The sequence below is a fragment of the Oncorhynchus clarkii genome, chromosome 15, assembly GCF_045791955.1.
Source record: "Oncorhynchus clarkii lewisi isolate Uvic-CL-2024 chromosome 15, UVic_Ocla_1.0, whole genome shotgun sequence".
In the NCBI taxonomy this organism is placed as follows: Eukaryota; Metazoa; Chordata; class Actinopteri; order Salmoniformes; family Salmonidae; genus Oncorhynchus; species Oncorhynchus clarkii.
This window is the reverse complement of record NC_092161.1, coordinates 28,749,037-28,770,485: the sequence shown is the minus strand read 5'-3', so window position 1 is coordinate 28,770,485 and position 21,449 is coordinate 28,749,037. Positions and strand designations below refer to the sequence as shown.

At 42.7% G+C, this 21,449-nt stretch overlaps 2 protein-coding genes across 4 annotated transcripts in view; both read left to right on the top strand.

Moving 5' to 3' along the window:
• LOC139367158 (transcriptional repressor NF-X1-like) overlaps positions 1-11,702 on the top strand; it is a 28,606-nt gene extending 16,904 nt beyond the window's left edge. Inside the window, exons 7-25 of one of the 2 annotated variants that reach the window (XM_071105277.1) lie at positions 2,867-2,938; positions 3,482-3,621; positions 3,841-3,940; positions 4,069-4,286; positions 4,368-4,465; positions 4,639-4,669; positions 4,780-4,862; positions 6,616-6,724; positions 7,126-7,245; positions 7,427-7,506; positions 7,705-7,935; positions 8,191-8,264; positions 8,415-8,513; positions 8,631-8,672; positions 8,859-8,957; positions 9,211-9,277; positions 10,648-10,793; positions 11,024-11,128; positions 11,273-11,702. In XM_071105277.1, coding sequence (XP_070961378.1) covers positions 2,867-2,938; positions 3,482-3,621; positions 3,841-3,940; positions 4,069-4,286; positions 4,368-4,465; positions 4,639-4,669; positions 4,780-4,862; positions 6,616-6,724; positions 7,126-7,245; positions 7,427-7,506; positions 7,705-7,935; positions 8,191-8,264; positions 8,415-8,513; positions 8,631-8,672; positions 8,859-8,957; positions 9,211-9,277; positions 10,648-10,793; positions 11,024-11,128; positions 11,273-11,348 — 1,990 coding nt within the window. In that variant the 3' untranslated portion in view covers positions 11,349-11,702. Of the gene's footprint in view, positions 1-2,866; positions 2,939-3,481; positions 3,622-3,840; positions 3,941-4,068; positions 4,287-4,367; positions 4,466-4,638; positions 4,670-4,779; positions 4,863-6,615; positions 6,725-7,125; positions 7,246-7,426; positions 7,507-7,704; positions 7,936-8,190; positions 8,265-8,414; positions 8,514-8,630; positions 8,673-8,858; positions 8,958-9,210; positions 9,278-10,604; positions 10,794-11,023; positions 11,129-11,272 lie in introns of those variants that run through there. The other variant, XM_071105278.1, reaches the window with a different exon arrangement.
• Positions 11,703-12,747: 1,045 nt separating this feature from the next.
• Positions 12,748-21,449, top strand: part of LOC139367157 (SWI/SNF-related matrix-associated actin-dependent regulator of chromatin subfamily D member 3) — a 50,381-nt gene continuing 41,679 nt past the window's right edge. Inside the window, exon 1 of one of the 2 annotated variants that reach the window (XM_071105276.1) lies at positions 12,748-12,955. In XM_071105276.1, coding sequence (XP_070961377.1) covers positions 12,944-12,955 — 12 coding nt within the window. In that variant the 5' untranslated portion in view covers positions 12,748-12,943. The remainder of the gene's footprint in view (positions 12,956-21,449) is intronic. The other variant, XM_071105273.1, reaches the window with a different exon arrangement.

Here is a 21,449-nt window from a genome sequence, read left to right as displayed (position 1 = left end):
TCCGGGAACTTGCAGGTGTCTTGGTGGAAGAGTGAGAACATCTCACAGCAAGAACTGGCAAATTTGGTGCAGTCCATGAGGAGATGCTCTGCAGTACTTAATGCAGCTGGTGGCCACACCAGATACTTACTGACTTTTGATTTTGACCCCCCTTTTGTTCTGGGACGACACATTCCATTTCTGTTAGTCACATGTCTGTGGAACTTGTTCAGTTTGTCTGTTGAATCTTATGTTCATACAAATATTTGCACATGTTAAGTTTGCTGAATATAAACGCAGTTTGACAGTGGGAGGACGTTTCTTTATTGAGGTTAAATAAATGTATAAAACCCCTTTTTAAGGACTCAAACCCCTTCTAGAACACATTTGTCTCTGTAGGGCCTGGCTACCCATAACTTATGTTCACTTCAAAAAGCTTGTTGAAGACTTCTATTAACCACGTGTAAAAATTGCTACTCAACTAGCAACTCACTTCTATGCAACACGGTTTCACAAAAAGAAAATACTTTACCTTTTAATAGAGGACTTGAACCCCTATAATAGAGAACAAAGACACAGGCCTCAAACCTTTTTCAGAGAGAACAAAGGAAGTCTGTAATAGAACAAAGGACTTGAACTCTTATACATCAGATATCACTCATTGCATGTGCTTATTTTAACCTGATTTTGGTTCTTTTAAAATGATATTGGTCTAGACTCACCCAGCAATTATGCCATCGATCAGGAGATTAAGAGTTGACTCCCTTGTGGGTTGCGCTCAGCCTTTTCTCTTTCTTCTGGATCAACACAGTTGATACGTTTTTCTTGTTGTTGAGACCAATTAATCCGGGTCACGGCACCAAATGTTAGCAATTTGTTATTCTTCAATAACAAACGCCAAAGCAAATCAATAGTAGGGAAATGGCTTTATTCAAAGAGGACAAATCATACGGGGAGGTAGATGGTCATTCTCCCCTGTCCTCAGGGATGCTCTCCAGTGATTCTCTCCCCAGAACAAAGGGACAGTATGTAGTTTCATAACCCAGCCCTAGCCTGTGGTTGACCAATTGCAATTCCTTGCAATAAAACTAGCCAATGGCCAAATAACAAGTATCCTATTTCAGAAGACCATATTCCTCCCATGTCTCTGAACCATTGATCAATAATTCCTTATTACAGGGGAAAAACAGTTTCCATTGTTCGTTAGTACTCTATTGACTCTCGTTCTCTTGACCTCTCATACTGTCTCTGCGTTTGTATTTTTATTTGACGTTCTTGCACAATCAATAAAATAATATACACTGCTCAAAAAAATAAAGGGAACATGAAAATAACACATCATAGATCTGAATGAATGAAATATTCTTATTAAATACTTTTTTCTTTACATAGTTGAATGTGCTGACAACAAAATTACACAAAAATTATCCATGGAAATCAAATGTATCAACCCATGGAGGTCTGGATTTTGAGTTACACTCAAAATTAAAGTGGAAAACCACACTACAGGCTGATCCAACTTTGATGTAATGTCCTTAAAACAAGTCAAAATGAGACTCAGTAGTGTGTGTGGCCTCCACGTGCCTGTATGACCTCCCTACAACGCCTGGGCATGCTCCTGATGAGGTGGCGGATGGTCTCCTGAGGGATCTCCTCCCAGACCTGGACTAAAGCATCCGCCAACTCCTGGACAGTCTGTGGTGCAAGACATGATGTCCCAGATGTGGTCAATTGGATTCAGGTCTGGGGAACAGGCTTGCCCGTTCATAGCATCAATGCCTTCCTCTTGCAGGAACTGCTGACACACTCCAGCCACATGAGGTCTAGCATTGTCTTGCATTAGGAGGAACCCAGGGCCAACCGCACCAGCATATGGTCTCACAAGGGGTCTGAGGATCTCATCTCGGTACCTAATGGCAGTCAGGCTACCTCTGGCGAGCACATGGAGGGCTGTGCGGCCCCCCAAAGAAATGCCACCCCACACCATGACTGACCCACTGCCAAACCGGTCATGCTGGAGGATGTTGCAGGCAGCAGAACGTTCTCCACGGCGTCTCCAGACTCTCACGTCTGTCACGTGCTCAGTGTGAACCTGCTTTCATCTGTGAAGAGCACAGGGCGCCAGTGGCGAATTTGCCAATCTTGGTGTTCTCTGGTAAAATGCCAAACGTCCTGCACGGTGTTGGGCAGTAGCACAACCCCCACCTGTGGACGTCGGGCCCTCATACCACCCTCATGGACTCTGTTTCTGACCGTTTGAGCAGACACATGCACATTTGTGTAGGTAGAGGTAGTGGTCCTGCTGCTGGGTTGTTGCCCTCCTACGGCCTCCTCCACGTCTCCTGATGTACTGGCCTGTCTCCTGGTAGCGCCTCCATGCTCTGGACACTACGCTGACAAACTCCGCAAACCTTCTTGCCACAGCTCGCATTGATGTGCCATCCTGGATGAGCTGCACTACCTGAGCCACTTGTTTGGGTTGTAGACTCCGTCTCATGCTACCACTAGATTGAAAGCACCGCCAGCATTCAAAAGTGACCAAAACATCAGCCAGGAAGCATAGGAACTGAGAAGTGGTCTATGGTCACCACTTGCAAAACCACTCCTTTATTGGGGGTGTCTTGCTAATTGCCTATAATTTCCACCTGTTGTCTATTCCATTTGCACAACAGCATGTGAAATGTATTGTCAGTCAGTGTTGCTTCCTAAGTGGACAGTTTGATTTCACAGAAGTGTGATTGACTTGGAGTTACATTGTGTGGTTTAAGTGTTCCCTATTATTTTTTGAGCAGTGTATTTTCTGGTGCTTCTAAATTTTTGTATGTTGGGAGTATCACTGCTACAAATGGAAAAATGTTAATTTACATCCTTGGTTGTGTCTCACCAGTTTGTGTCACCCAGGACCTTGTCCCCAGTGTCCTGCTTCTGTCACCAAAGCATGCACCTGCGGAAGAACCAGGTACTGTATATCCTCCTGACCTAATGTCTGAGTCCCAAACGGCACCCTTTTCCCTACATGATGCCCAAAGGGTTTTGGTCATAGGTAGTGCACTATATATGGAAGAGGTGGGCAATAATTTTGTCTCGAGTGCCTAATCAGGATTTCCAAATTCAGCAGAGGGTCGTATTTGCAGGCCAGAAAAAGGTCAGTTATTTGAGAATGTGTAGGTCCGTTTATCATTTCTACAATAATAACCCACTGTTAATTTACACGCCTTTGCTTAGGCTGCCAAATATACTCCTGATTCCTCTCTAGGTTTCTTCCTAGGTTCCTGCCTTTCTATGGAGTTTTTCCTAGCCACCGTGCTTCTACACCTGCATTGCTTGCTGTTTGTGGTTTTAGGCTGGGTTTCTGTATAGCACTTTGAGATATCAGCTGATGTAAGAAGGGCTATATAAATTGATTTGATTTTGATTTGATGTCCCTGTCACTTACTCGGGTATAAGAAACCCTGAGCCCGCCTCCACTCACGGTAAAATACCTCCATACTTCTCTCTACAGTCAGCCAATGCGGTGTGGCCAGGCCACTGCCATCCACTGTGACAAGCAGTGTGGCGCCACCCTCAACTGTTCCGAACACACCTGTACCCAGGTGTGCCACAGCGGACTGTGCCAGCCTTGCCCGCTACAGGTCAAGCAGGGTGAGCTACTCACTCCCAATAGGTCTTTTTTCTGGGTCAGGAGTTCTCCCTGACCATGTGATCTGACCAAAAACATTTCTGTCCTTAACAGTTAAAATGGCATTCCTTGACAATGAGGAATTTGTGATGAGTAATGATGGCTCATGGTTTTAGCCAATGTGATGGATTTCACTCTGATGCGTTCTGTTTTGTCTCATCGGTTCTTTCCTGCTGTCTCAGTGTGCTACTGCGGTGTTGTGTCTCGGGAGGTACTCTGTGGGACGGATAAAGACCGCTTTGATGGCTCAGGCCACTTCTGCTGTCAGAAAGCATGTGGCAAGTAAGTTCAAACCAGCAGCTTGAGATTACTAGGAAACAACTTTTCTCCTGTAAGAATAATATTCTAGATATAGATAGATTGTATCTTATTCATACATTCATTTGTGATACGTCTCCACCCTATCCTAGGATGTTGGACTGTGAGGCCCACCGCTGTGAGCAGGTGTGCCACCCTGGGCCGTGCAAGCCGTGCCCACGCTCCCCCAGGCTAGTAAGGAGCTGCCCCTGTGGGCAGACGGCCCTGGCCAAGCTCCTGGAGCTGGGCTACCCCGAACGCCGCGGCTGCTCCGACCCCATCCCCTCCTGTGGCAAGACCTGCAGCAAGCCTCTGCCCTGCGGCTCCAGCGGTAACACAAGACACTGTGTCCTCATGTATAACCTCTCTATGGCATATCAAATGTGTTGACTTGTTTTCCCCGTCATTCCAGAGACCATCCACATCTGTGAGAAGCTGTGCCATGAGGGAAGCTGTGGTCCCTGCTCGCTCACCTCCACCATCAAATGCAAATGCGGCTCGAAGACCAAGGTTAGTTTTCGAAAAAAAGTACTGTATACCTATGGTGGTGTTTTTTTGTTTTTTTTTGTATCTTGAGTAAAACTCTTCAAATGCAATGTTCTGTATAGACTGCGCACCGTTGTAAATGGAGGTGGAGTTCTGTTGTACCAAAGGGCACCACTGAAGACCTTTTTTTTTTTCAGGATGTTCCCTGTGCAGTCATCCAGAATGAAGGTGATATTTTGATTGTTTGAGGTGGTGTTGCTACTGTACTTAGTTAAAGTAGATCTGTCCTGTACTTTACTATTCTCTTAAGTCTCTTTCCTTTCCTCCCAATTCTATAGATGGACTGATGTTTACTTGTGAGAAGCGCTGCCTCAAAAAACGCTCCTGTGGCCGACACAAATGTGGCGAGCTGTGCTGTGTGGTGAGTAACCAAAAGGCGTGTGCGTGTGTCACCCAGTTATGAAAGGGCACAGTCATTAGATAAAGCCACAAGTCATACTCCAATTAGCTGAACTGGTGAATCACTGACATGCATTGCCTTTGGAAAGTATTCAGACCCCTTGACTTTTTCCACATTTTGTTACGTTACAGCCTTATTTTAAAATTGCTTAATTTTTTTTACAAATCCTCAGCAATCTACGCACAATTCTCTATAATGAGAAAGCGAAAACAGGTTTTTAGAAATGTTTGCAAATGTATTAGGAAGAGAAAAAAAACGGATACCTTATTTACATATGTATTCAGACCTTTTGCAATGAGACTTGAAATTGAGCTCAGGTGCATCCTGTTTCCATTGATCATCCTTGATGTTTCTACAACTTGATTATAGTCCACCTGTGGTAAATTCCATTGATTGGACATGATTTGGAAAGGCACACACCTGTCTATATAAGGTCCGACAGTTGACCGTACATTTCAGAGCAAAAACCAAGCATGAGGTTGAAGGAATTGTCCGTGGAGCTCTGAGACAGGATTGTGTGGAGGCACAGCTCTGGGGAAGGACACCAAAAAATATCTGCAGCATTGAAGGTCCTCAAGAACACAGTGGCCTCCATCATTCTTAAATGGAAGAAGTTTGGAATCACCAAGACTCTTCCTAGAGCTGGCTGTCCGGTTAAACTAAGCAATTGGAGGAGGGGAGGTGTCCTAGAACCTGTTGGTCACTCTGTCAGAGCTCTAGAGTTCCTCTGTGGAGATGGGAGAACCTTCTAGAAGGAAAACCATCTCTGCAGCACTCCACCAATCAGGCCTTTATGGTAGAGTGGCCAGATGGAAGTCACTCCTCAGTAAAAGGCACATGACATTCCGGTTGGAGTTTGCTAAAAGGAACCTAAAGACTCTCTGACCATGAGAAACAAAATTCTCTGGTTTGGTGAAACCAAGATTGAACTCTGGCCTGAATGCCAAGCGTCATGTCTAGAGGAAACCTGGCACCATCCCCACGGTAAAGCATGGTGGTGGTAGCATCATGCTGTGGGAATGTTTTTCAGCGGCAGAGACTAGGAGACTAGTCAGAATCGAGGCAAAGATAAACAGACCTTGATGAAAATCTGCTCCAGAGTGCTCAGGACCTCAGACTGGGATGAAAGGTTCACATTCCAACAGGACAACGACCCTAAGCACACAGCCAAGACAGCACAGGAGTGGCTTCGGGATGAGTCTCTGAATGTCCATGAGTGGCCCAGCCAGAGCCCGGACTTGAACCCGATCAAACATCTCTGGAGAGACCTGAAAATTGCTGTGCAGCAACGCTTCCCATCCAACCTGCCAGAGCTTGAGAGGATCTGCAGGGAAGAATGGGAGAAACTCCCAAAATACAGATGTGCCAAGCTTGTTGCGTCATACCTAAGAAGGCTCAATGCTGTAATCGCTGCCAAAGGTGCTTCAGCAAAGAACTGAGTAAAGAATCTGAATACTTATGTAAATGTTCTATTTCAGTTTATTTTTTTGTATAAATGAACACATTTCTAAAAACCTGTTTTTGCTTTGTCATTATTAGGTATTGTGTGTAGTTTGATGTGAAAAATGAACAATTTAATACATTTTCGAATAAGACTGTAACGTAACAAATTATGGAGAAAGTCAATGGTCGGAATACTTTCCGAAGGCACTGCCTCCCCTACCTACTATCTAACTTGTCACACTGACATACAGTATGTCCCCCCTCCCCCTAGGGCGCGGAACACAAGTGCTCTCTGATCTGTGGCTACAAGCTCAACTGTGGCCTCCACCGCTGCCAAGAGCTCTGTCACCGTGGGAACTGCCAACCCTGCTGGCAAACCAGTGAGTTCCAATCAGAGGTCCCAGTGGCACTGCCAACACAGATGTTCACATGCCAGCAGATGCAGCACAGATGTCAGTCAATTGACACATTTTACCCGGGCTTTGGGATTCTTTGTAGTTCAAATGTGCCTCATCTTATCTTAAGTCTAGTGCACTTCCTAGAAAGCCATTTGCTGTACCAGCGGACTGTTGGGGGCGATTCTTAACTTCCACTTAGGGTCAAATGTACACTTACTGTAGTATCCTGTTAACATCCAACATGTGTTTAGTTGGCGTGATACGGTACGTTATTGCTCGATCATTGAGATCACATGGCCTCATTCGCAAAGTCTCACCCCAGACATACAGTCGGTTCTCATAGGCCACGTCCCTCTGAGTCTCTGCCTGTTTCATGTGTGTAGGTTTTGATGAGCTGGCGTGCCACTGTGGGGTGAGTGTCCTGTTCCCCCCCATCGCCTGTGGCACCAAGCCCCCAGAGTGTAAGAACCCGTGTACCAGGAGGCACGAGTGTGACCACCCAGGTAAAACCTTGCAGTAGGGACTACTGCTTTTTCACTTAGTTTCAAATATGCTTTATTGGAGAGCAGAAATATATATATATATATGTACATTTAGGAATCTTGACATCTATTTTACCGTCTCTGACAAAACCGTCTGCAAATGTTTATTCCTCATGGTCTCATACTTTTTCTTTGTCCTCAGTGTTCCACAACTGCCACAGTGAGGAGAAGTGCCCACCCTGTACCTACCTCACTCAGAAGTGGTGCATGGGAAAGCATGAGGTAACGTCGCTGATGTTAGCCGCCTCTACCTAACCTTCAAACCTGCGCCTCTTTTTAAAGGCATACGGTGCGTCCCAAATGGAACCCTGTTCCCTACTGGCCCTGGTCAAAAGTAGTGCACTATATCAGGTGCCATTTGGGACTCGCCCATAGTCACGACCCGTCCACTAAAGCCGCCCCCTCTTCCCCCCCCCGCAGCGAAGGAGCAACATCCCGTGCCACCTTCAGGACATCTCCTGTGGCCTGGCCTGCAACAAGGTTCTGCTGTGTGATCTCCACCGCTGCCGCCGCATCTGTCACCGGGCCGAGTGTCTGGCCGAGGGCGTCTGCCGCCAGCCCTGCCTGCTGCCCCGGCCCAACTGTGGCCACCCCTGCAACGCCCCTTGCCACAAGGGCACCAGCTGCCCGGGCAGCACCTGCACTGCCAAGGTACAAAAAAACGAGATGTTCACCCAAGTGACTCGAGTGATTTTTAAATCAAGGCTAAATGAAATATGTGTTAACCCTGTGCCTTAGAGACTGCACTACATCTAGGGTGACATTGTGACAGTAAACAAAGACCGTAACTCTTCAAATACTGGGCACATGGAGCAGACACGGAGATGGAACGCAGGCAGCATTGTTGGACTGCAGCAGAAGTCTTCTTGTGGCCAGCTTTTGTCAGTTTCCACCTCTATCCCACAGGTGGCGCTACAGTGCGACTGCGGTCGGAGAAAGGAAACTGTGGTGTGCACGGAAGCAGCCAGTGCCCATCAGAGGTTGGTGTGCGTGGGTTCTTCTACAGTAGAATCAATGGTTTCTAGATCTATCTGAACGCGTGCTCTAAACCAGTTTGCGCTTATTCCCTCACGATCTTTTCAGAACTTGACCGCATGTGTCGTAACTAGATGTGTGTCCCTGTTCTGTAGGTATGCAGCCATTGCCATGGCCAGTAAGCTGTCTGACATGCAGCTGGGTGACTCTGTAGACATGGGTCTTATCACTAAGAAGGAGATGAAACACACCAAGTAAGATGGGACCAAACCTGATTCCAAACTTACAGCATAAAACACTTCCAGTAAATCACGTTGTACTAAATATGAGCGTGCCATATATTGCTTATTTGAATGCGTGTTCTGGCTCAGGTTGGAGTGTGATGAGGGGTGTGCTGCACTGGAAAGGAACAGGTCAGTTGTTACATTGCTACTCCACACGCACACAGTTACTATTTGTAGCTCTCGTGACATTTTAAAATGCACAGCTTTTGGCTGTCAACTTGATTTGTTTCCTCCAATGTGCTGTCAACTTGAGAGCCTTCTCCTGTCTTTCGATCTCTGGACCTTTTGTCTGCCTGTGTGTGTCTGTCCTGACAGGCGATTGGCTGAGGCCCTGCAGATTGACCCGTCAGTGGACCCCTTCAATATGCGCTCCTCCTCCTCAACGTACAGTGACAGCCTCAGAGTTGATGCCAGGTGGTGTACCAAGACATAGAGTATTTTCACTGCATGCCAAGGTCAAAGTTCACCACAATGACAGCGTTTTCAAATACTCTAGTGTCCGTGTGCATGTTGTTGTGGTGCTTATATTTCCCCAATTGAAGGTGAAATTATGGCGCCTATGTACCTCGAGCCACGACCGGTGTCCTTTTTGAGAGATGTTTTCACATTTTCATTGATGGATAATATTTACCATGATCACATCATTTCTGTATTTTTCACATTTTAGAAAAGATTTTAAGTTTGTCAGCGAGATAGAAGAGGAGATCAAGAATCTGGTTGAGCTGACCAGCAAGGTAAGGGACCAATAGACATGATTTGGGACCCTATTTCCGATAATAGTGCACTACATTTGACCAGAACCCTATGTGGCCTGGTTAAAAGTAGTGCACTAAATAGGGAATAGGGTGATTTTCACACAGAATTACACAGATCCTCAAAAACTTCTACAGCTGCACCATCAAGAGCATCCTGACCAGTTGTATCACCGCCTGATATGGCAACTGCTTGGCATCTGACTGTAAAACAATACAGAGGGTAGTGCATATGGCCCAGTACATCACTGGGGCCAAGTTTCCTGCCATCCAGGACCTATATACTAGGTGGTGTCAGAGGAATGCCCAAAAAATTGTCAGAAACTCCAGCCACCCAAGTCATAGACTGTTGTCTCTGCTACCGCACGGCAAGCAGTACCGGAGAGCCAAGTCTAGGTCCAAAAGGCTCCTTAACTTCTTCTACCCCCAAGCAATAAAACTGCTGAACAATTAATCAAATGGCTACCTGGACTATATGCATTGACCCACTCCCCCCCCCCCCTTTTTTTATTTTATTTTTACAATGCTGCTACTTGCTGTTTATTATCTAAACATAGTCACTTTACCCCTACCTACATGTACATATTACCTCGACTAACATGTACCCCTACACATTGACTCTGTACCGGTACCCCCCTGTATATAGCCTCGTTATTGTTATTTTGTGTTCATTTTTTAACTTTTAGTTAATTTTGTAAATATTTTTTTAACTCTTTCTTAGAACTGAATTTCATGGTTGCTACAACTGTTGCATTTGGTGCATGTGACAAATAAGAATTGATTTGACCTTCGAGAAGTACAGGTATAGGAATAAAGACGCCTATTTCCCAAGTGAAATGTCACCCACCTCTTTAACAAGAGAACAATGTATTAAGAGCATTACCTTTGAGCAATTAGATGTAATGGGGCAAAATTGGAACACTTAATGCAGGGCCAGCATTTTCCTATACATGACTGCGTTTCCCTAAACCACTTCCAGCTTACCAGAGGACGTTCAATTTGCATTGAGACTGAATTTGGCTAAAAGCTTCTGGTCCACTTAGTTTGAGTGCTAGAAAGGCTTGAAACACATTTGAATGTCCTTGGTTATTATGATGGGTATTGATAATGTCCGCAATGGATTCTATTTGTCGTCAGTTATCCCTTTTGGTTCTGAAAACATTTGAAAAATACTAATTTAGTCGGAGTAACGTCAAGTGAAATGGCTCCGTTAGCTTGCAATGTTTAGGACAAAATGTCATGAACTGAGTGGAAATGCAAATGTTTTTATTTAAACCTTAAATGGGTAACTCTGAACAATCTTTCATAGTGGAAACATGAAGTCTGAGTGACTGTGTGGAACCCGTTTGCAGGGTAAACAGTCCAAAAGGAGCCACTGCTTCCCCCCAATGAACCGGGAGCACAGGAAGCTAGTCCACGAGCTGGCCGAGGCCTACAACGTGGAGAGTGTGAGCTACGACAGCGAGCCCAAACGCAACGTAGTCATCACCGCCATCAGGTAAACACCTCAACAGGGAAACGTTTCTTTAGTGAGGCAAGTTACACTCTGACTATCTCAAAGTAGACACATTTATGTTATAACTTGAAAAAGACTATGTATTACTGTCTGTGCAACTGTATCAGCTGGTTATATTTTGTATGAATAGACGTGTATTGTGAACAACTGACCAAAAGATGTGAAGTCATTCTGAGGATGTGCTACGTCTTTGTGCTTCTTGCTGTGTGCAGGGGGAAGTCTGCCTGTCCTAACTCAACCCTGACCTCCCTGATGGAGAGAGACACTGGGGTCCCGAGGGCTCCTCCACCCATTGCCCATATCAAACAAAGCAGCAAGTAAGCCTGGGTCTTTGCACTCACAAAACATCCCATATAGTCACGCCACAAACACACACAAATGGTTCTTAGTTTGTGTCCTCTCATAATGTCCCAATGACTTGTAACTAGCTAGTTAACTGTATTTATTGTTTTTGACATCAGGGCTGACAGTGTGAGCAGCTGGTCCAAGGCGGTCAAAGAAGAGCCGGTGATTGACTACTTCGATGTCCAGGATTAATGAAGGCACAAAAGAAGCAAGCCGCATGATGTGATTTTTGGAAATCTGTGATGCTATTTCCCCTCCCTCATTTAGGTTATTTTTCTCTTGAAGGCCAACACGTGTCACTACATAAGTATTTGGGATTTGTAACCATATAAAAAGTGTTACGTTTGAAACGGTGCCATGAACATTGTTCGGTGGCATTAGTGCTTTCTTCCCGCAAATGCGTACTCCAGACTTTGAAAATAATAATTGATTGTGTTTTTATAGGTAGCAATTTTCACTTGTTCTCAATGCAGGACTACCAGTATGTTGTATTCTACGAGGGGACGTACCATACACCTTATTTCAATAAAGCAATTTTTCAATGGGTTTGTTGATACTTTACTTGCTGATTGATATATTGCAGAGAACCTGCTCGAACATTGTTACAGATACTATACAATATACTACTACATTGAGGTATTTTGAGATTGAAGGTTTATTATATGCTATAATCTTAGGATACTGTCTTTAAAGTATATTATGTGTTGGTACTTTTGGACATCAACTGGACTGCATTTAACTAGCAGTATATGAACTATTACATAATGATGCCCAGGTGATTGAAGGGGCAGGATTTAAACAGCCCTGCATCTTTCAAAAAACGGCTGCAGTCATCCTTATCCTTTGTGCCTTTTTCATCAACCTGGTCTCAGAGCATTTTGTGTTATTCTGTATGTAAATTCAATATAGTCCATTAGTATATGTTTTGTATTGTGTGTATTAAATTGTGGATGCCATCACCCATTTTCTATGATCTATAAGGAATTACCATTCGCATTATGTTGCAAATATACAATATTTTATGTGTTTGCAAAACGTACATTATGCTACGAAATTGCACAATGTATGTTACGATTTTGCAAAAGTATATGTTAGGAATTCTAGCTAGGTGGCTAACGTTAGCTAGGGTAGAAATTAAGTTTAGGAATTAGGTTAAAGGGGGAGGGTTAGCTAACATGCAAAGGAGCTAACAGGTATTAAGTAGTTGGAAAGTTGCTGAAATGCTAAAGTTGTCCATGATGAGATTTGAGCTCGCAACCTTTAGGTTGGTAGACGTTCGCGTTAGCAATCATCTACTCCGAGCAACCACCCTACTTTAGTTTTTGCTTAAGTAAGCATCTGTCTTATGTAACATATACTAAATGGAGTCTTTCAGCAATACGTACAGAATAATATGAAACGGTATGAGACCAGGTTGCAACCCAACCATGGACCATATAGAAGACTATTCCCTAACGGTTTTTACATCCCTTGTGAAATATTGGTGGGCAGACAGTGTATTTCAACGGTAGAATTGGTAATTTGATGACACTCCCCTGCTAGTCCTTGTATCCCGTCTCCAGCAGAGCCCGCGCCTGCGCTTCTTGAACCGAACTAAGAATCACCAGACCCGGCTCCATCCCCGAGACTGCGTCCCCTGTGTCTACAGTCGCCGATGTACCAGTCTACCTAATAAGAGAGTGAACGAGAGTCGCTACTGGAAGCCGTGAGCAAGTTCACGAGTGAACATCGGACAGATCTTTAGAAACATTACAGTTTGCCTTGAGTGCTCGGACTGGATCTGAGAAATGGAGAGAAAGGTAAGAGTTGTGCCCGCAGCACACGGTTTTATATTGTCTTGACATTCGTTTTCTTTTATAGTATGTGCTCAGTGCTTCACCCCTGCATAGTGAGAGAAAAATGTTTTCCACCATTATAGAGCTCCATTCTGCGCTCCCCAGCCCACGGAATCAGAAGGCGCATTGCCAGCCGGATTAGTGCGCACGGGAGTTTCTCGACTGGGTCTAGTTTGTGTATCTGAAAATCTTTTGAGGAATTGTTGAAGCTACCCTTTGATTTCTTTGTGTATTCCTTGAAAATTGCGATCTATGTATTTTTATTTAAACGTGGAGATTGACAATCCTACCGCATGTAAACTGTTTGCATCAGTGCATCCCATACTTAATTATACAAGGCTATACAATAGTTGTAGCCTGCACCTCACCCCTCCCCTGAACCTACACCCCGCCCCGTTTTCAGCCGTTGCAGACACGGCTGGCTTGTTAACCTTGACTGGTCTAAGAAATAGACACTTAATTAAAGCAGCAATAAGGGAGATGCACACTGTATCGGACCAGAGAGTAGACCGACAGACAGCACTCACTCCCCTTCTCTGTTTGCCGCATGTAGAACAACAAAAGTGTGAAATGACTCTCACTCCACTGCTCTCTTCTACCTATGCCCTATGGCTACAAAATAGGTTAGACGAAATTGACATGGCCTTTATTTGTTGTGTTGTATGAATACAATTCCCACGTTACATCCAGTGTCCTAAAACCTATTTACATTGTAGCTACATAAATGGTACATTATAATTACAGTGTAAAACCAAGGTTGTAGGCTACTTACTGCCATGTTCGTAGGTTGTGTAATTATACAATACACAACTATTACACTTTTTAATATTCATTTGATTTGTAAACAAACCAAAATGAGTTGTGTTTTCACATCCCCTCACTATGTAGTTAGTGTTTTATATTAGAATATTCAGTTATCTCCATTTACAAATGCTTGGGATTATGTATACCACAAACATATGACAGTTTTAAGTAATACGTACTGTGTAACAATTGTTATTTCACTGTACCTAAACTGCCTGTGGTTTTTGGGAACTTAATATAAAGTGGGACCACTATGGGTCAGTAAGTAATTGAACCCACTGCTCTGGGAATTATCTCAAGTTTATGATCCAGTTCTTTATGGTTGGTGGTATACAGTATTTCTCAGCAGTAGTGGTAGGCCAAAAAAAATAACTTTATATTTTTGAAACAACATAAGCCAATATACTAGAACACGATACAACCTATATTTTATATTTGCAGGTTGGCCTCTTAATCCTGTTAGGATTGTGTTGGTTTAGTGATAGTGATGTGAGGGGGTGGTAGTTCGTTAGGCCTCTATGCAAGACTTTCCCTTGCCTGTGGCTCAGTGGTGTTTGCAGAGACAGTGACGTGTGGAATGCACTATAGCATTCTGGCTTCAGAAGCCTTCTGCATGGATGCAGTGAGTCTTATGAAAATGTTTGGAACAGAGACTCAAACTCCTCTCTATTATTATGATTTATTATAGATCTGGGGTCCAGCCAAATTAAGGCAGTTTATACAATTTTAAAAACATAAAAATGTATTCATAGATTTCACAACACACTGTGTGCCCTCAGGCCCCTACTCCACCACTGCCACATATCTACAGTACAAAATCTATTTTGTACATGTGTGTATAGTGCTTATGTTATCGTGTGTGTATGCATGTGTCTGTGCCTATGTTTGTGTTGCTCCATAGTCCCCGCTGTTCCATAAGGCATATTTGTATCTCTTTTTTTTAGGTCTAATTTTACTGCTTGCAACAGTTACCTGATGTGGAGTAGAGTTCCATGTAGTCATGGCTCTATCTAGTACCATAGTCTGTTCTGGACTTGGGGACTGTGAAGAGACCTCTGCTGGCATGTCTTGTGGGGTATGCCTGGTTGTCCGAGCTGTGCGCCAGTAGTTCAAAAAGACAGCTCGGTGAATTCAACATGTCAATACTTCTCAAATACAAGTAGTGATGAAGTCAATCGCTCTTCTACTTTGAGCCAGGAGAGATTGACTTTCACATTATTAATATTAGCTCCCTATGTACATCCCAGGGCCAGCCGTGCTGCCCTGTTCTGAGCCAATTGCAATTTTCCTAAGTCCCTTTTTGTGGCACCTGACCACACAACTGAACAGTAGTCAAGGTGCGACAAAACTAGGGCCTGTAGGACCTGCTTTGTTAATAGTGCTGTTAAGAAAGTAGAGCAGCGCTTTATTATGGACAGACCTCTCCCTGTCTTAGCTACTGAGCCAATTGCAATTTTCCTAAGTCCCTTTTTGTGGCACCTGACGACACGACTGAACAGTAGTCAAGGTGCGACAAAACTAGGGCCTGTAGGACCTGCTTTGTTAATAGTGCTGTTAAGAAAGTAGAGCAGCGCTTTATTATGGAAAGACTTCTCCCCGTCAATATGTTTTGACAATGACAGTTTACAATCCAGGGTTACGCCAAGCAGGTTAGTCACCTCAACATGCTCAATTTCCCCATTATTTCATACAATATTTAGTTGAGGTTGAGTGAATGATTTGTCCCAAATACAATGCTTTTAGAGTTGCAGTCATTTCAGTCCCTGTAGTAGCTGACATGTATAGTGTTGAGTCATCCGCATACATAGACACAATGGCTTTACTCAAAGCCAGTGGCATGTCATTAGTAAAGATTGAAAAAAGTAATGGGCCTAGACAGCTGCCCTGGGGATTTCCTGATTCTTCCTGGATTATGTTGGAGAGGCTTCCATTAAAAAACACCCTCTGTATTCTGTTAGACAGGTAACTCTATATCCACAATATAGCAGGGGGTGTAAAGCCATAGCACATACGTTTTTCCAGCAGCAGACTATGATCGATCATGTCAAAAGCCGCACTGAAGTCTTACAAAACAGTCCACAGAATCTTTTTATCATCAATTTCTCTCAGCCAACCATCAGTCATTTGTGTAAGTGCTGTGCTTGTTGAATGTCCTTCCCTATAAGCATGCTGAACGTTTGATTTCAATGTGTTTACTGTAAAATACCATTGTATATGGTCAAACACAATTTTTTCCAAAAGTTTAGTTAGGGTTGGTAACAGGCTGATTGTCAGGCTATTTGAGGCAGTAAAAGGGAGCTTTACTATTCTTAGGAATCAGAACGACATTTGCTTCTCTCCAAGCCTGAGGATGAACACTTTCTAGTAGGCTTAAATTGAAAATATGGCAAATAGGAGTGGCAATATCGTCCGCTATTATCCTCAGCAATTGTCCATCCAAGTTGTCACTTTACGGAATTCAAAATTACAATGCTTGTCTTTCATAATTTGGTCAGACATACAGTGGCTTGCGAAAGTATTCACCCCCCTTGGCATTTTTCCTATTTTTTTGCCTTACAATCTGGAATTAAAATAGATTTTTGGAGGGTTTGTATCATTTGATTTACACAACATGCCTACCACTTTGAAGATGCAAAATATGTTTTATAGCGAAATAAGACAAAAAAACAGAATTTGAGCATGCATAACTATTCACCCCCCCCCCCCCAAGTCATTACTTTGTAGAGCCACCTTTTGCAGCAATTACAGCTGCAAGTCTGTTGGGGCATGTCTCTACAAGCTTGGCACATCTAGCCACTGGGAGTGTTGACATTTTTCAAGGCAAAACTGCTCCAGCTCCTTCAAGTTGGATGGGTTCCGCTGGTGTACAGCCATCTTTAAGTGTATTCCACAGATTCTCAATTAGATTGAGGTTTGGGCTTTGACTAGGCCATTCCAAGACATTTAGATGTTTGCCCTTAAACCACTTGAGTGTTGCTTTAGCAGTATGCTTAGGGTCATTGTCCTGCTGGAAGGTGAACCTCCGTCCCAGTCTCAAGTCTATGGAAGACTGAAACAGGTTTCCCTCAAGAATTTCCCTGTATTTAGCTCCATCCATCATTCCTTCAATTCTGATCAGTTTCCCAGTCCCTGCCGAATGAAAACATCCCCACAGCATGATGCTGTCACCACCATGCTTCACTGTTCTCGGGGTGATGAGAGGTGTTTGGTTTGCGCCAGACATAGCCTTTTCCCTGATGGTCAAAAAGCTACATTTTAGTCTCATCTGACCAGAGTACCTTCTTCCATATGTTTGGGGAGTCTCCCACATGTCTTTTGGCGAACACCAAATGTGTTTGCTTATTTTTTCTTTAAGCAAAGGCTTTTTTTCTGGCCACTCTTCCGTAAAGCCCAGCTCTGTGGCGTGTACGGCTTAAAGTGGTCCTATGGACAGATACTCCAATCTCCGCTGTGGAGCTTTGCAGCACCTTCAGGGTTATCCTTGGTCTCTTTGTTGCCTCTGATTAATGCCCTCCTTGCCTGGTCCGTGAGTTTTGGTGGGCGGCCCTCTCTTAGCAGGTTTGTTACGGTGCCAAATTCTGTCCATTTTTTAAAATAATGTATTTAATGGTGCTCCATGGGATGTTCAAAGTTTCTGATATTTTTTTATAACCCATCCCTGATCTGTACTTCTCCACAACTTTGTCCCTAACCTGTTTGCGGAGCTCCTTGGTCTTCATGGTGCCGCTTGCTTAGTGGTGCCCCTTGCTTAGTGGTGTTGCAGACTCTGGGGCCTTTCAGAACAGGTGTATGTATACTGAGATTATGTGACACTCAGATTACACACAGCTGGACTTTATCTATCTAACTATGTGACTTCTGAAGGTAATTGGTTGCACCAGATCTTATTTAGGGGCTTCATAGCAAAGGGGGTGAATACATATGCACGCACCACTTTTCCGTTTTTTTTTTTTTTTTAGTTTGTTGAAACAAGTCATTTTTTTCATTTCACTTCACCAATTTGGACTATTTTCTGTATGTCCGTTACATGATTACATGATTTCAATTACAGGTTGTAATGCAACAAAATAGGAAAAATGCCAAAGGGATGAATACTTTTGCAAGGCACTGTACTTGAATGTGTAGTGTCAGCGTTTGTTGCTGGCATGTCATGCTTAAGTTTACTTATCTTGCCAATTACAAAATAATTAAAGTAGTTGGCAATATCAGTTGGATTTGTGATGAATGAGCCATCTGATTCAATGAATGATGGAGCTGAGTTTGCCTTTTTCCCCAAAATGTCATTTAAGGTGCACCAAAGCTTTTTACTATTATTCTTTATGTAATTTATCTTTGTTTCATAGTGTAGTTTCTTATTTTTATTCAATTTAGTCACATTAGTAACATGATTTCTCAACTTGCAATACGTTTGCCAATCGTTTGTGCAGCCAGACTTATTTGCCATTCATTTTGCTTCATCCCTCTCAACCATACAATTTTCCAATTATTTATCAATCCACAGGGATTTAACAGTTTTTACAGTCATTTTCTTATTAGGTGCATGCTTATTAGTAACTGGAATAAACAATTTCACAAATTTGTCAAGTGCAATGTCTGTTTGCTCCTCATTACACACCACGGACCAACAAATATTCTTTACATCAGCAATATAGGAATCACTACAAAACGTATTGTACGACCGACCTCCTTATACACTATATTAGGCCCAGCTTTTGGAACTTTGGTTTTCCTAGATATGGCTACTATATTGTGATCACTACATCTGATGGATCTGGATACTGATTTCAAGCTAATTTCTGCTGCATTAGTAAAGATGTGATCAATATATGTTGATGATTTCATTCCTGTGCTGTTTGTAACTACCCTGGTTAATTGACAGATAACAGTTTGAAGCTTTTTCTTGAGTGGGCAGCTTGATGACAGCCAGTCAATATTTAAATCACCCAGAAAATATACCTCTCTGTTGATATCACATACATTATCAAGCATTTCACATGGTATCCAGATGTTAGCACTAGGTGATCTATAGCAGCTTCCCACCAGAATGGACTTTAGGTGAGGCAAATAAACCTGTAGCCATATTACTTTCATAGTATTTAGCATGAGATCCTCTCTAATCTTTACAGAAATGTGGTTCTGAATATAATTAGCAACACTTCCACATTTGGCATTTCTTTATTTTCTGTAAATGTTATAACCTTGTATTGCTATCGCTGTATCTTCAAATGTATTATCTGAGTGAGTTTCCGAGATAATCAGAATATGAATGTCATCTGTCACTAGCAAATTATTAATTTCATGAACCTTGTTTCTTAAGCTACATATGTTTACATGGACTATTTTGAGCACTTTTCTTTTGGGATGCTTACTTGATTTTATTGCTTTACTGGGAAGCTTAGCAGAAGTAGATATGCTCATGTTATTTATGTTAGTGCAGGGTGAGCTGCACACAGTGGACTTCCTCCTAGAGCACAACGGCTCAGTCCTGACAGTATAAATCTGGTTCATAGGCACATGATTACTGCATACAATAGCTGTAGGATCATGAGAGGCATTCAGGGCAGTTAGAGGGACATAAATCAACTTACTTACATTGTGTCTACCAACACCCCTGGTGTAATGTACATTTGCTGAAACATTATGACAACTCTGTGTCACAATGGTGTATATATATATATATATATATATATATATATATATATATATATATATATATATATATAATGGATTTACTATATATATATCTACAGTATGTAGGGGTATTTGATTATCTGTGCAATGTGTTGGGATTATTTTAAAACTCAAACACTAATGCCTCTATACTAATCAAGTAATGGTGGTACTCATTGTGAGGATAGTGCTAGGAGTAGCTACAGGTAACTGCCCAAATAATGGAAACACTTCACTAAATGAGGGATACAAAGTATATTGAAAGCAGGTGCTTCCACACAGTTGTGGTTCCTGAGTTAATTCAGGAATTAACATCCCATCATGCCATTATTTTTGCCCATTATTTTGGCTACCATGGCTATGCCCTCATAAGATTACAATGCCGCCCGTCCACAGGGCACGAGTAGTCACTGAATGGTTTCATGAGCATGAAAACGATGTAAACCATATGGCATGGCCGTGTCAGTCACCAAATCTCAACCCAATTGAACATTTATGGGAGACTCTGGAGCGGCATCTGAGGCAGCGTTTTCCACCACCATCAACAAAACACCAAATGATGGAATTTCTTGTGGAAGAATAGTGTCGCATCCCTCCAATAGAGCTCCAGACACTTGTAGAGTCGATGCCAAGCTGCATTGAAGCTGTTCTGGCTCGTGGTGGCCCAACACCCTATTAAGACGTTTTATGTTGGTGTTTCCTTTATTTTGGCGGTTACCTGTATGTGTGAGATATAAGGCACTTTCACTTGGTCTTCCAGCAAAACACTGCGGACTAGATTTGTTGTGTGAATGTAGGCTAGTGGTGGCATTTGTCTTGACCATCATTTGTCCTCTTTTGCTACAAATCAAGTCAGTTAGAGAGTGATTCAGTTTACAGCTTTATAATTCAATATCCAAACTCGTGCATTATTACAAGCAACGGCTGTGGTTGTACTGAAGTTTTCCATCCAATACATTTTGGTGATATACAGTACCATCAAAAGTTTGGACACACCTACTCATTCAAGGGTTATTCTTTATTTTTGCTATTTTCTACATTGTAGAATAATAGTGAAGATATCAACACTTAAATAACACATGGAATCATGTAGGGACTAAAAAAGTGTTAAACAAATCAAAACAGATTTTATATTTGAGATTCTTCAAAGTAGCCACCCTTTGCCTTGGTGACAGCTTTGCACGCTCTTGGCATTCTCTCAACCAGCTTCATGAGGTAGTCATCTGGAATGCATTTCAATTAACAGGTGTGCATTGTTAAAAGTAAATTTGTGGAATTTATTTCCTTCTTAATGTGTTTGAGCCAAATCAGATGCGTTGTGACAATGTAGGGTTGGTATACAGAAGATTGCTGAATCATTAATCCACCCGGACTATTTACATTGACCCCCCCCCCCCTCCCTTGTTTTTACACTGCTGCTACTCGCTGTTTATCTATGCATAGTCACTTTACAAATGACTTCGACTAACCTGTACCCCCGCACATTGACTCAGTACCGGTACCCCTGTATATAGCCTCCTATTGTTATGTACATTTATTGTGTTACTTTTTGATTAGATTTTTTTTTACCTTAGTTTATTTAGTAAATAGTTTATTAACTCCATTTCTTGAATTGCATTGTTGGTTAAGGGCTTGTAAGTAAGCATTTCACGGTAAGGTCTACACCTGTTGTATTCGGCGCATGTGACAAATAAAATTTGATTTGATTTGATAGCCCTATTTGGTAAAAGACTACGTCCTTATTATGGGAAGAACAGCTCAAATAAGCAAAGAGAAACGACAGTCCATCATTACTTTAAGACATGAAGGTCAGTCAATGTGGAACATTTCAAGAACCTTAAGTGTCTTCAGGTGCAGCTACAAAAACCATCAAGCAATATAATGAAACTGGCTCTTATGAGGACCGCCACAGGAATGGAAGACCCAGAGTTACCTCTGCTACAGAGGATAAGTCCATTAGAGTTACCAGCCTCAGAAATTGCAG